Consider the following 14,395-nt stretch of genomic DNA (forward strand, 5'->3'; position numbering starts at 1 on the left):
TCACTTTCCAAGAGGCCTGAGAGCCTGCTGGTTGCAAATGATCGATGGCTGTGGTAAGACACAGTGGACAGAGAAACGGCGGTTTCGGTGAGGCACCTCGTGCCAGAGACGACTAGCTGTCCCCCAATATTCGTTCTCCCTTTCTTTCTCATCATAATAGAATCCCTGATTTCAAGTGGGGTGTACCAGGCCGCCTAGAACAACGCTGCATTCCCAACCTTCTCGCAGCTGGAGACGGCGCTGTAATTAACTTCTGCCAGCGGGACTGAGTGTGGTGAGGGGGTCTCCTCTTTCTGTTTGGCCCCTTCCCGCCGTCTGGAACCAAGGCTGGTGGAGCTATGACTGATCATTCATTTCTCACAGCTCTGGAGGCTGGAAGTCTGGGAGCAGGGTGCCTGCGTGCTCTGGGTCTGGCGAGGCCCAAGCTCCTGGCTTGCAGACAGCCACGTTCCACCATGTCCTCACTCGGTGCAGAGAGAGCAAGCGCTGGTCTCTTCGCTGACTTCTAAGAGCACTAATCCCATCCTGGGGGCTCCGCCTCATGACCTCATCTGAACCTAATCACCTCCCAAAGGCCCCACTTCCAAACACCATTCCACTGGTGGTTAGGGCTTCCCCATGCAGATCTGGGGGTGCAAGATTCAGTCCACAACACTTACCCGGTGGACAAAGGCAACACCCCAGGGATGGCAGCCACACGATGGAAGGAGCCTGGGCCCCCATCTCAACTCAGACTTTTCTATGTGAGAGAAATCAACGATCTTGCCCAAGCCGCCATTATTTGGGATTTCAGGCCCAGTAGCCAGACCCACGTGTTCACCAATATGAGTCCCATTCGGAAAGTCACAAAGGCAGAGCAACAAAGGATGGGCATTTATCTGCCTCCGAGCTGATCCTGCCATGAGCAACCTTATGAATTTTTTTGTTTGGCTTGGTTTTGCATTTTAAAATTCAGATATATAATTCACATACCAAAACTTTTGCCATGTTAAAGTGTACAACTCAGTGAGTTTTTTTATATTCCAAGGTCATGCAACCCTCATTACTAATTCCAAAACATTTTCACCACCCCAAAAAGAAACACAGTCCCTTTACCATAACCCGCCATTCCTCCCTCCCTGTGGACCTTGGAAACCACTAATCTACCCCTGCCTCTATGGGTTTCTCTTCTAGATATTTCACATAAATGGAATCAAGCCTTTTGTGTCTGGCTTCTCTCGCTGAGCATCGTGTTTTGAAATTCATCCATGTTGTCACATGTGTCAGGCTTCATTCCTTTTCATGCCTGAATAATATTCCCTTGGATCCATTCATCAGTTGAGGGACATTTGGGTGGTTTCCACCTTTTGGCTGTTGTGAATAATGCCGCTGCCAACATTTGTACACTACTTTTTGTGTGGACATATGTTTTCATTTCTTTTGGGCATATACGTAGGAGGGGAATGGCGGGGTCTCTGGGTAATTCTACGTTTAACTTTTTGAGGCATGGCCAGCCTGTCTTCCACAGCGGCTGCACCTGTGACCTGCCTCCGGCAGTGTGGGAGGGTTAACTCTACATATCACTGGAACGGTTGGTGAGGATTCCCCAAGCAGTATCGAGTTGGTGATGAGAAGCCTATTAACTGAGAGAGGCTGGCACACGCTAATAATCAAAGAACTCAGCAGGCGCCTGCAGGGGGAGCGTTTATTTCAAGCTATGGATGGACAAACACTCCGTGGGCTCCCGGGCACCTCAGGGTGGGCCACCGCCCCACGTCCTCACTTCCAGCGGCCTCCGACGCGGCCCTTCCCTGCCCCCTTCCGGCTGTAGGAGAAGGGCAGGGTGTCAGGAGGGAGGGGCTTCCCCACCTCTGAGATGGGGCCCCCCTCAATTCAGGAAGTCCCTCCCCCGAGATACCGCCCTCCCCGCCAGAGGAAGAGGCGGTAGATGCGTCCACTTGGGGTTCCCTGACTCGGGTGGTGCTGTTGGTCGGAGCCCAGCTCCCAGCGACACGCGGGAGCTAACACTTGGTGGGCTGAGGATGTTCCTGGGGTGCTGATCAGTGTTTATGGGGGGCTGGGGGAAGGAAGGGATGAGTGACCGAGAGTGGGCAACATGCAAAGGGGGCCAAGGCTGGGTGAAGGGGACAGAAAATGGGAGAGAGACAGCGAGGGAGAGAGAGTAAAGGAATAGAGAGCAGAAGGGAGGGAGGGAAGGAGGCTGGGCAGGCAGAGCCAGAAACTGAAACATTGACCGCCAGTTTCTCAGCCTCCACACTCTTGATGTTGGGGCCTGGATCGCTCTTTGGGGTGGGGCCCGGCCTGAGCATGGATGGATGCTGAGCGGCATCCACGGCCTCCACCCTCTGGATGCCAGGAGCCCCCCTCTGGTTGTGACAACCAAACACGTTCCAGACGTTGCCCAATGTCCCCTGGGAGGAAAGATCGCCACCCCAGAGCCACTGATCTAGAGGGACTGAAACAAGTATGGAGACGCCAGAAGAGAGAGGGCAGAGAGGAAAGGAGAGAGAATGGAGGTCTCAGAGCATGAGGGCCAAAGATACGGACAGACACGAAGAGGGATGAGGGACTGAGACTTGCAGAGCGAGGGGGGAGCAAAAGGGCGGGGAAGAAACCCCGACAGCCAGAGGGAGGGGCGTGGGGCTCAGGCCCGGGGACACTCACAACTTCTGGGCGTGGCTGATGCGGTTATACAGCACGTTGATCTGCGGAGGCGGGAGGGAGACGCTGAGACCGCAGCTGGGGGCCGGGCCCGCCCACCCCGCCGCCCTGCTCCGGCCAGGCCCAGCCGGCCCAGCCGGGGACCCCAGCAGAGACGGGTCTCACCTCGTATTTCTGCTGCTTCAGCTTCGCCATCAAGTCAAACTTCTCGGACTCCAGCTGGTGGATCCAGTCGGACAGCTCCTGCGCCTTCTCCCTGGTGGAGCAGAAGGGCTGTCATGGCGGGGAGCCGGGCCGCGCCCCAGGCCCAGAGGGGCTGAGGGAACTGTCCAAAGCCACACAGCGAGTCTCTGAGTTCGGCCTTATTGGTGTCATTTTGTTAATATTTGAGGCCAAAATGTTCAAAGTGAATTGCGGCAGGGGGTTTTAATCTCTCTGCCCACTTTCTCCCTATCCAAAATGGAGATTCATATCTCCCTAAAGGAGTATGAGGTCATGGTTAAGGGCCCAGGCTCCGGAGTCAGAAAGGCCTGGTTCAGTCCCAGCTCTGCCATTCTCTGGTATCTGACTACGGCCAAGCCCCTTCCCCTAGGAGCCTATTTACCTCTCCAAAAAATGTAGAAATAAAACTGTGAAAGAGATACCGGCCTCCTGCTCAATATCCCCACTCCCTTTCTTCCTTAGAAACAGAACTATTTGCAATCGTCCCAGTTAAAAAGCTACTTTCACCAATCTCCCTTGCCAGTAGGTGTGGCCAGTGAAACGAAAGTTGGCCATTGGGTGACTCTTCCCTTGCAACTTCTTTCTGCTGCTTGGATGCAATGGCTGGAGCTCCAGCAGCCATATTGGGCCATGAGGTGATTTTGTGGTGGAGCAGAAAAACAGGAGTCTGGGTCTCTAATGATTTTGGGAGTTGCCATACCAGCCGTGGACTACAGATTTCTTCTATGTGAGAAAATAAAGTTCCGTATTTTAGGCTGCTATAGTCAGGTCTCAGTTACTAGAGGCCAAACATTCTTAACTGATGAAAATCTATTGCACTGAGCTGTGGTAGGATGAGATGGCAGGTGTAAAGCGCCTGGCTCATAGTAAACACTCTATAAAGCTAGTTGTTACTATTTATTTTGTTACTACTAACATTCTTTGTTTGGTTTGGCCAGCTAATGGCTCTCAAATGCCCCCTCTTCCATGGTATATTTTATTTAACAATTTTATAGACTTTTATATGACCTCTATCTAATAAGTAAAATGGAGGTAACTAAAGAGTCTCAAAAAATATAAGTGTTTGGGCTGGCCCGGTGGTGCAGCGGTTAAGGTTGTACGTTCCACTTCTCAGCAGCCCGGGGTTCGTCGGTTCAGATCCCCGGTGTGGACATGGCACTGCTTGGTAAGCCATGCTGTGGTAGGCATCCCGCATATAAAGTGAAGGAGGATGGGCATGGATGTTAGCTCAGGGCCAGTCTTCCTTAGCAAAAAAAAAAAAAAAAGAGGAGGATTGGCAGTAGTTAGCTCAGGGCTAATCTTCCTCAAAAACAAAAAACAAAACAAAAATATATATACAAGTGGACCCAAATTATGAGTGGATGTGTGGTAGGGGACAGAAAAAAAGAAGAAAAAGGAAAAATGGACATTAACAATGTGTTCTTTTATGCCAGGCCCTGTGAGAATGTGCTGGGGAGGGAGGGTGCGTGGCTGGCTCAAAGGCCTTCCAAGAGCCGACTCTGCACATCTTCTCCACATACATCATCCTCACACCGGTCATTTGAAGTCAGCATAGTGGGACTATTTACACTGTGGAAATGGGCAAACGCTCAAATCTGGATTTTTTGTTCCTGGAGAGCCAGCTGTTAACCATTTACCATCACACCACTTTATAACACAGCAAGAAAGAGCACAGGCTACTGCACCAGACTCCCGGGGTTCAAGTCCCAACTCCTCCACTTGCAAGCTGTACAACCCTGGAAAGGTTACTTAACCACTCTGTGCCTCAGGCTCCTCATCCCCAGCCCGAGGATAGTAATAGCATCTACCTCACAGGGTGGTAAGCCCTCCACCGGGAGCCACTGCAGCCATTGTTATTATCATCATTGATTGTTATCTCACCAACCCTTCACAGCTCTGTGGGGAAGATTTTTTTTACCGTATCCTCATTTTACAAATGATAAAAGGGAAGCCCAGAGACACTTAATAACGAGCTCCAGCCCCCATCACTGGACCCACGGCCCCCGCCGGAGACCAGCAAGAAGCAGATGAGGAGGCCCCTGAAGGAAAGAGCCCCAGCAGCCCGCCCTCTGGTGGCTTATCACAGGACCCCGATGGGCCTGGGAATGGGTCGCAAAGGGGAGAGGGTTCCATCGGGTAGAGACTGGGCTGGACATTTCTCACCAGCGTGTCGGCTTTAAGCCGGGTGAAAGATGAGGCCCATTCAGAGTCCCCACAAGACGTCATGGAGTCAGCATCATCTCCTAAATTTTGGTGGGCCATGTCGCCTGGCTTCCCACGATATTACTTCCCAGACTCATGGGTCTCGGCTCCCACAAAAAGTGGGTCCTGTATCAGTGACACGTTTCACAGAGGAGGCCACCGGGGCCCAGAGACCGGAGACACTTGCCCAAAGTCACAGCACCAATGCAGAGCTGGGGCTTCCGCCCACCCGGATCTGGATGAGGGTCCTCTTATCTCCCTGTCTCACCCCAGGCCCCTCCCACTCCGAGCCCCCTCCCCACCTACCGGAGCTGGTCCTCTCCCATGTGGTCGATGTTCAGAGGCTTTTTACGCTCGGACAGGATGCGCACTTTCATCTCCCGTCCCGTCTGGCGCTTACCCCGCTTTTGTTCTGCCTGAGAGTTGGGAAGGGGACATCTTCAACTGGAGGACAGATCCTCCAAATGACCCCTACATCAGCAGCCAGGGGTCTGCGTTCCTGGCCAACATCTCCCTCAGACCCGAGGGTGCAGGCCCCCAGCCCCTCCTCCCTCAGGCCCAGGAGTCCAGACCCCAACCCCTCCTCCCTCAGACCCAGGAGTCCAGGCCCCAACCCCTCCTCCCTCAGACCCAGGAGTCCAGACCCCAACCCCTCCTCCCTCAGACCCAGGAGTCCGGGCCCCCAGCCCCTCCTCCCTCAGACCCAGGGGTCCAGGCCCCCAGCCCCTCCTCCCTCAGACCCAGGAGTCCAGACCCCAACCCCTCCTCCCTCAGACCCAGGAGTCCGGGCCCCCAGCCCCTCCTCCCTCAGACCCAGGGGTCCAGGCCCCCAGCCCCTCCTCCCTCAGACCCAGGAATGGGGACCCCCCAAACCCTCCTCCCTCAGAACTGGGAGGAGTCCAGGCCCCCGGCCCCTCCTCCCTCAGGAACCAGAAGTCTGGGCTCCCAGTTGCCCCCTCCCTAGGAACCTAGACCTCAGGCCCCAGCAGGCTGAGCTCACCTTGACCAGGTAACCCCCAAAATGGGCCCCCATGTTGGACAGGACCTTCTTCTTTTTGGCATCATCCTCAGCCCTCTTCTTGGCCTCTTCCTCTTCCTTCCGCATCTTCTCCTCCTGTGGGAAGAAAGGAGTTAACCGACTGAGGGGATGTGGGAGCGGGGCTCAGCTCTGTGCTGAGTGAAGCGGGGCACAAGGAGGGATCAAACCCAACAACCAGTAAGAGTCAGTATGGGAACAGGCCAGGATGCAGACGTTCCCTCCTGGCCCTTCCAGGCCTGGCTGTGTGACCACCTGTAAGTCCCTCCTCCTCTCTGGGCCTTAATGCCATCCCAGCAAAAATTAAAATGGGGCAGGGATGTGCTTGCCTTTCTTGCATCCCTCCAGCCTGAAATGGCCAATGGTGACTTTGCTGTGTGACCTCAGTACAGACACTCACCCTCTCTGGGACTTGGTCTCCCTTAGTCTCATGAGATGAGAATGACTGTCCTCAGAGGGTCAAGGAGGGTAACTGATGATGGCAGCAGGGAGCTCAGAGGTTCTTGGCCTTGAGCCTGAGGAAGTGGCTCTTAACTTTCTAGCAAAGGCACTACCACGTTCCAGAAAGTCTACATGGCATATTCCAGAAATAGTGGCTCGCCCAGATGGAACCCCCTCTCCCCACTGAAAGGGCTGGTGAGTGGGCGTGATGGGTTTTGGCATGTCCGGCATCCCCCACCAGAATTTGTCTCCTATGGCTGCTGTAATCTGCAAACTTAGTGGCTTAAAACAACGCAGGCTTATTATCCTAAAGCTCTGCAGCCCAGAAGCCTGACACGGGCCTCCCTGGGCTGAAATCAGGCTGCTGGCAGGCCGGTTCCTTCCGGAGGCTCCAGGGGACAATCCACGCCCCTGTCGTGTCCCGTGTCCAGGGGCTGCCTGCACCCCTGGGCTCGTGGCCCCTTCCTCCGTCTTCGATTATCTCTGACTCTGACCCTCCTGCCTCCCTCTCCTAAGGACCCTGTGCTGACATGGGGCCCAGCTGGATGATCCAGAATCATCTCCCCATCTCAAGTTCCTTCACTTAATCCTATCTGCAAAATCCCTTTTGCCATAAGGTACCATTTTCACAGATGCCAGGAATTAGGATGTGAGCATCTTTGGGGGACCATTATTCTGCCTCCCACGCCACCCTACTCCTGTTCCTCAAAAGTGGTTCAAGTGGTTTGGGCCGGCCCGGTGGCACAGTGGTTAAGTCCACATGCTCCACTTCAGTAGCCCAGGGTTCGCCAGTTCGGATCCCAGGTACGGACATGGCACCGCTTATCACGCCATGCTGCAGCAGGCGCCCCACATAGAAAGTAGAGGAAGATGGGACAGATGTTAGCTCAGTGCCAGTCTTCCTCAGCAAAAAAAAGAAGAGGATTGGCGGAAGATGTTAGCTCAGAACTAATCTTCTTCTTCTTAAAAGAAAAAAAGTGGTTCAAGTGGGCCACTCTTTGATGCCAAGACAGGTCATGTTCCCAAGGCCTAACCCAGTGAAAGCATTCTAACCACTCCCTCAACTAGTCAGGGATTTCTTCCAATCTGAACGCATCCCAGGATTTGCACAGGAGACAGAGAAAAGAGGAGTTTAAGCCAGAGCGGCCGGGGGCCATTTGGCACCCCTGCCTGAGAATGGGGTGTCCAGTAGGGTGACCAACATTTCAGTTTGCCTGAGACTAAAGGGATGCAGGATTTTCAGGGCTTAAATCAGGAAAGTCCCAGGCAAACCAGGATGAGTTGGCCACCCTGGTGTCCACAGAAAGATAGGCCAAGGGATGGGAGGAGAAAAGCTGAGTCTTTGTGATATTATGAGTCCCTTGATCCAGCCATGCCTGAAGCAAGCCATGCCCCAGATGTTTTAGTAATATGAGAATAGAATTCTCTTTCTGCTGAATCCAGTTTGAGCTGGGTTTTGCCCCCCTTCCAACAGAAAGATCCTTGACTACTACAGCATGAGGACTCTCGGGATCACAGAGAGCATCAAGAATGGAAAATGGAGCGTCCAGCTAAAGAAGTAAGGTTGGGCTTCCCAGGGGAGGGGAGGCACCCACCGCCAGCTTGGCCTGCCGCTCGCGCTCCTTCTCCGTTCTGAAGCGCTGTTGTTCGGCCCTCTCCGCCCGGCGCCGCTCCTGGGAGGAGAGAAGAATGAGGGGGTGCAGAGAACACCACTCGCCCGGTCACGCCTCCCCGGAGGAGGTCAGGAGCTGAGACGCGCAAGTGTGAGTGTGACCACGGATTTGGGTAAATTCCCCAAAGTTTCAGCCTCAGGTCTGTCCTGGAGGGGAAGCACTCTCGGTCTCCCAAGACCCAAAGGACGGCCGGGGGGGGGGGGGGGGGGGGGGGGGCGGGGTGAGGGAAGAACTCGGAGAACCCCGCGTCCCTCCGCTCACAATGCGCTCTTTCAGCGCAACCAGCTCCTCTTCCTCCTTCTTCCGCTGCTCGAAATGCACGTCGATGAGCGTCTGCAGCTCCAGCAGGTCTTTTTCCATGCGCTTCCGGTGGATGTCCTGGGACAGAAGGTGGGAGCCCGGTCAGGCCCAGGCAGCGCGGCGACCAGGCGCCAACGTCTCCGAGCCTCCGGGACGTCGGGAGGGGCAGCCCTTCGCCGCGAGAAGCGACGGGTTTGATTGACAGTTTGCGGGGACCGAGCGCCGCCGTTTAGTCTCTTCCCAGCAGAGGGCAGCAAAGCATCATGTTCCGACGCTCGTGGGGCTCAGGACACCGTGTCCCCAAAGCACCGCGTCTGCAGCTAGTGGGTGTTAGGACGCGCTTGCAAAAGAAGCAAGTGCGGGCGGGGTGGGGGTGGGGGGGGGGGGCGGTGGAGGCCTGCCTGGTGGCGCAGCGGTTAAGTGCGCTCTCCCTTGGCGGCCGGGGGTCCGCCGGTTCTGATCCCGGGTGCAGACATGGCACCGCTCATCAAGGCATGCTGTGGCAGGCATCCCACATATAAAAAGTAGAGGAAGATGGGCACGGGTGTTAGCTCTGGGCCAGTCTTCCTCAGCAAAAAGACGAGGATTGGCAGATGTTAGCTCAGGGCTGAGCTTCCTCCAAAAAAAGAAGCGAGTGCGGAGGGGCGCGTTTTCCCAACTTGCACAAAGGCGCCCTAAGGGCCAGCAGGACCTGGGGACCGGGTGTCTGTTACTTACATCGAAGTCCACGCGTTCCCCTTCTGGGATCTTTGGCGGGATCAGTGGAGGTACCACGGGCCGGCTGTGTGGACAGAAGAGGAGAGAGACTGAGCGGTTTGACCCCCCTCAGGGAACTCCCGGGCGGTGCTGTCCAGGTGGGCAGCCACCGGCCACACGTGGTTCCCGAGCACCTGAGATGCAGCTGGTCCGAATGGAGAGGGGCTGTGGGCGAGACGCACACGCCGGGTTTCCAAGACTTGGGTCCAACAAAATAATGTAAAAGAATTCAATAATGTTTTATATTGATTACATGTTGAAATGAAATTTCAGATATAACAGGTTGAATAAAATATGCTGTTGAGAGTAATTACACCTGTTTTGTTTTACTTTTTTTAAACGTGGCTGGTTAAAAATTTAAAGCTACACTCGAGGCTTGCATTCTCTCTGTAGAGGGCGGGGCTGCTCTGGGGTCACCCTGGCCTCTCGGTGATTTCCTGCCCCCGGCCCCCACTTCCTCGGAATTCTCTCTTCCCTCGGTTTCTGAGATAGTGCCCTCTCCGGATTTGCTTCTGACTCCTCTGGCTGTCCCATCTCTGTCTCCTTGTCCCCCGGTGAGCCCTTCGAAGAGTTTGTCCTTTTGTTCATTCATAGGACATCTTCATGATCAATGTCATTCACCCCTGTGACCTCCATTGGTGAATCCAACTCTGTCTGCAGCCCAGACGCTCTCCTTTGCCCCAGACTTGTTAACAGAGCCCCCCTGTGCTTTTCCTGCCTTCCCACACACCATGCCTTCCCCAGGGTAGAGGCGGCAGCCGCCCCATCCCTTGGGTTCCCCAGATGAGACCCTGGCATCTGTCCTCACCTCCTTCCTCCCCTGATCCAACAGCTCAGCAGTCCCCAGGTCCTGTCCCTTTTGCTGGGGGACCTTTCTCAGACTGCCCCCTCCTCTCCACCCCGCACCCTCCGGCCCAGCTCAGGCCCCATCTCCTCTCACCTGTCCTTCATGCCAGCCTCCTCCCTGGCCTCCCAGCCTCCAGCTGTCCACCTTCGGTTCATCTTCCTTCATGACTTCAGAGGGGTCTTTCTAACACCCAGATCTAACCCTGTCCCTCCTCTGCTCAGCATCCTTCTGTGACTCCACTACCCTGAGACAAAGTCCAAACAACTCATCCCGGCGTCCAAAGCCCTTCTCCATCTGGCCCCAGCCAAATTCTCCGGTGTCTTCTCTCCTCATTCTCAGATGCACACCACATTTCACGGCTCCCCGGCCATGTCACGTACCTTGGCACCCCCAGGCCTTTGCACATGCTGTTCTGTCTGCCTGCAGTGCCCTTCTCCTGATATACTCCACCCTCGAGACCATCCCTCCTCCAACAAGCCCTCCTTGACCCTGAAGTACATCTGTGCTCTCATGTTCCCCCTTGTTTTCCTACCCAGATCTGACCTTATGCCTCCTCTGCTCAACTTCCATGGCTCCCCAGTGCCCTGGTCTTCATGGCTCTGCCCTTTCTTGCACCCTATACTCCAGCCACAATGAAATTCACACCACTGCCCATACAGGCCCAGAGAATTTCTGCTTCTAGGTTTTTTCTCATGTTTGGATGGCTGCCTCTTTGCCTCTCCAAGCTTTGGCCACAATGTCACCTCTTCCAGGGCCCCTCTCCTTCGTGAACTCTCACGGCCTCCAATGGTCTGCCTGGATTAGGATCCCCCTCGTCAGAAGGACTTATTTCTGAGTCTCTTCCCTGAAATACTGGCCTAGATCCAGCCACTGGACCTTGCCCGCACCACACCGCTGTCTTGTCTACAATGTCCCTTCTACCTCCTTCGGCTAGCGAACTCCTCATCCCTCAGGACTCAGGTATCACCTCCCTGGGGAAGCCTGCCTTGATTGCCTAGGGCACGGGGAGGGCCCTCTTCTGTGCTGCTCCGGGACCCTGGGCCGCCATCACTGTATCTGGGTCTGTTTCACCAACCGGGAAGCCAGGGGCCGACTGGCCAAACACAGTGGGAAGTTCTCCAGAAACGTTTGCTGAAAGAGGGCCTTGCTGACTGTCCTGCCGTCTATATCAATTTCCCCGCTCTCCTCCCCTGCCTTTCTTGGCCCTATCGCTGGAGTTGGGGGACACATTTGGGAGGATGTGATTGGGACCGCCACCCCCTAGGATCTCACCTTGGTTTGGGGCGTTCCTCTTCTGGTGGGGGGATACAAAGAGATAATTAGCAAGAGCTCATGGGGGCAGGCCTGAGACACCCAGAGGAGGGAACCCCCCAGAACTTGGTCCCCAGAAGCCCAGTTCCCTCCTGCTGCTGCTCTGGGGGGGGGGGGGCAGGAGGGGGAGGAGAAAAGGGGAGGAGGGAAATCAGGATGGCCGGAAGGAGGAGGAGGGTCACACGCATCAGATATACATTCAGAACCGGTGTGGGGATCCCCCTCCTTTCTGGGAACCCAGGGGTCCAAACTCCCAAACCCTCCTCCTTCTACCCACCCAGAGCTCCAGCCCTCCTCCATGAAGACCTAGCAGTGCAGAGGGGCCCCAAACCCTCTCTTCACTCAGTGACCCAGGAGTTGTGTCCCCGGCCCCCTCCCCCTTGGGGACACAGGAACGGGGACTCCCAGAGCTAGCCCCTTCTGCCACCCAGGCCCCAACCTTTGAATGTATATGGAGGAGAAAAATAGCAGACAGGGTCAGGGGCGAAGATGAGGGGGGATGGGGTGGTGCCCCTCCGCAAACATCCAACCCTTCTGTAAGTATTCCTCCAGGCTGGGGAAGAAGGCTTGGGTGTCGGTCCCTTTAAGACGGAAGGGAAAGGGTTAAAGCCGCCGCGAGGCGATTTTCCCTTCGCGGCCTCCAGGGGGCGCGCGCGCTCCGGGGCTTAAAGGGCCGGGCCTGGGGCGGGTTACGCGGGCGGGAGGGAGTCATCGCGGAGGTCTGGGCCCCCGAAATCGGTCTTGAGAAGCGAAGCAGCCGTGGTTACCTCGCTCTGCCACCGGCTCCGTCTCCTCGGTGGCTGGGGAGGGGGCAGGAGGAGAAGCGAGGATTTGGGGAGCCAGGCGGGGAGCGGCCACGCCGGGGATGGGAGGGGGAGAGAGGGGAGAGAGGGGAGAGGCTGTTAAAGGAACTGAAGCCGAGGTCTTCGGGACCCCCGTGCCCCGCCAGCCTCCACCCCTGGACCAGTGTTCCCACCCCACCCGGCCCGGCGGCCCGCGTCCGCGTCCAGCTCCAGACCTGCGGAGTCCGGGGCCTCACCTTCCTCCTCCTCCTCGGCAGCCTCCTCTTCTGGAAGGGGTGGGGCAGAGAGGAGAGGGCGTTAGGAGCCCAGGGGGGCCGGGGCCGAGGGACTCCTCTGGGCCTCAGGTGCAGATGGGCACCGTGCGCCTCTGCCGCTGGCCCTGGGAGAGCGCCTGGACACGCTCCCGCAGCCTCCCCGGCTCCCTCCCGGGAAGGGGCCACACCTCCCCTCGCCTCCCACTGGCTTTGTGCGGGGGGTGTCCCTACTCCCCGAGGCCAGTGCACTGTCCACTCACCTTCTGGCTGCTCCCTGAGGACCGAGTGGGAGGGAAAGAAGGAGGGGGAAAGTTAGAGGCTTTGGAGGTGGGAGAGTGTCTCCCCTTCTCCAAGCCCCCAGTCGGCATCACTCACTCCTCATATTCCTGCTCTTCCGTGTCCGACATCCTGATGTGACCTGGGACCGCAGAGAACAGGTGGAGTGGGGTGGGGTCCAGAAGGAGGGGGTGGGAGGCTGGACTTTCTGAGGGAGGAGGGGCTGGGGGCCTGGACCCCCGGGTCTGAAGGAGGAGGGGCTGGGGGCCTGGACCCCCGGGTCTGAGGGGGGAGGGGCTGGGGGCCTGGACCCCCGGGTCTGAGGGGGGAGGGGCTGGGGGCCTGGACCCCTGGATCTGAGGGAGGAGGGGCTGGGGGCCTGGACTCCTAAACTATGCAAGAGGACAGGGCATTGGGAGGTGTGGCCCAGGCAGCCCAGGCAGAGTCCCAAGGCTGCAGCCCCAGCCCCCTCACCACAGCTGTCATCTTTTGTCTTAGGACATGTCCGTGGGAACTTGATCTCAGTCAGGATTAGGAGAAGGTATTTGGGAAGGGACAGTGGCCTGAAGACAATAGCTGCCCCACCCCCAAGGGCTATTTTGAGGGGATGTCATACAGGGTGAAACAGAGGACATTTCCTAAGAAGGGATGGGGGGCTTCTGGGAGAATTAGTGCCCCCCCTCCCCTCTCCCACCCCCACTCTCCCTCACCTCTGGTTGGTCATCTTCCCACCTGTCTCCTTCCTTCACCTTCACCCACAGCTACGAGGGGACAGGAGGCATCGAGAGCAACTTCTGTCCACAGACCTCATCCTGACCCCTAAATGCTTAGACCCCTCCCATCTCTGGGATCCCCTCGGTCTCAAGGTGCCCAGTTTGAGTCCCTGCGAATCTCAAGGCCCACACATTCTGAGACCCCAGTTCACGATGCTCCTGGTTTCTGAGGACCAGCAAGTCCTCATATCTCCAAATTCTGAGACTCCGGGTCTTGACAGCCCAGAATGTGGGCCTGGACATCCTATGATCTTGACCCGCCGGGGCCTGATACCACCTAAATTCTGAAACCTCAAGATAACGAGACCCCAAAACCTGGATACTCAAACTCCGAGGCCCAATTCATGATGCCCCGAATTAGGACACTACAAATTCTGACACCTCTAATCATGAGACCTCTGATCCTGAGACCTCAATTCCAAAAACCCCAAATTCTGAGACCCCCCAAGTCCTGACACCCAGACTGTTTGACATTCATGCCCAGATGCCCCCAATTTCTGAGATTCCCTGACTCTGACAGGTCCTAAGGTGTTATATTCTGTAGCCTCCAAATCCTAATACTTTCTCCTCCATTCTCAGTCCCCCTAAAGTCAGAGCCTCTCAACTCCCAGACCTTGATTTTCATGCCCCTTCCATCTCTTACCTCTTCTCCACACCCCTCACATCTCCCACCCCTCCTGCCCCCTCCTGCGAGGACACCACAGGGCCCGGACTTACCTAAGGCTGGGCCTTCTGAGGCGGTAAACCGTGGGGCAGAGTCTTGCTGGGCCGGCTGAGGCACCCCCGGGTTTATAGCCGGAGGCTCAGCCCCGCCCCCGGGGGGGAGAGGGAGGAGGAGGG

The 14,395-nt window shown here is 56.5% G+C and overlaps 1 protein-coding gene across 3 annotated transcripts; it reads right to left on the reverse strand.

Moving 5' to 3' along the window:
• Positions 1–1,666: 1,666 nt before the first annotated feature.
• Positions 1,667–14,315, reverse strand: TNNT1 (troponin T1, slow skeletal type). Of its 3 annotated transcripts, XM_023650511.2 has the most exons (14): positions 14,273–14,315; positions 12,882–12,924; positions 12,767–12,780; positions 12,489–12,518; positions 12,217–12,249; positions 11,411–11,432; positions 9,253–9,316; positions 8,497–8,613; positions 8,158–8,235; positions 6,086–6,199; positions 5,392–5,501; positions 2,827–2,917; positions 2,665–2,705; positions 1,667–1,804 (listed from the first exon to the last, which is right to left on the reverse strand). In XM_023650511.2, the coding sequence occupies exons 2-14, from the start codon at positions 12,911–12,913 to the stop codon at positions 1,759–1,761; spliced, it is 792 nt and encodes a 263-aa protein (XP_023506279.1). In that variant the 5' UTR covers positions 12,914–12,924; positions 14,273–14,315; the 3' UTR covers positions 1,667–1,758. The 3 variants fall into 3 exon arrangements, with proteins under 3 accessions (XP_023506279.1, XP_023506280.1, XP_070079525.1); XM_023650512.2 differs by lacking the exon at positions 12,217–12,249; XM_070223424.1 differs by lacking the exon at positions 12,217–12,249 and having other exon boundaries at positions 12,468–12,518.
• Positions 14,316–14,395: the final 80 nt, after the last annotated feature.

The sequence above is a fragment of the Equus caballus genome, chromosome 10, assembly GCF_041296265.1.
Source record: "Equus caballus isolate H_3958 breed thoroughbred chromosome 10, TB-T2T, whole genome shotgun sequence".
NCBI lineage: Eukaryota > Metazoa > Chordata > Mammalia > Perissodactyla > Equidae > Equus > Equus caballus.

Excerpts from the sequence above, each read along its gene's own strand:
- TNNT1 (XM_023650511.2), bottom strand. The coding sequence starts at position 12,913 with ATGTCGGACACGGAAGAGCAGGAATATGAGGA. Across the intron at positions 5,502-6,085 it reads TTGGGGGTTACCTGGTCAAG|GCAGAACAAAAGCGGGGTAA; the intron begins GTGAGCTCAGCC and ends CCCAACTCTCAG. Across the intron at positions 2,706-2,826 it reads TGAAGCAGCAGAAATACGAG|ATCAACGTGCTGTATAACCG; the intron begins GTGAGACCCGTC and ends CCGCCTCCGCAG.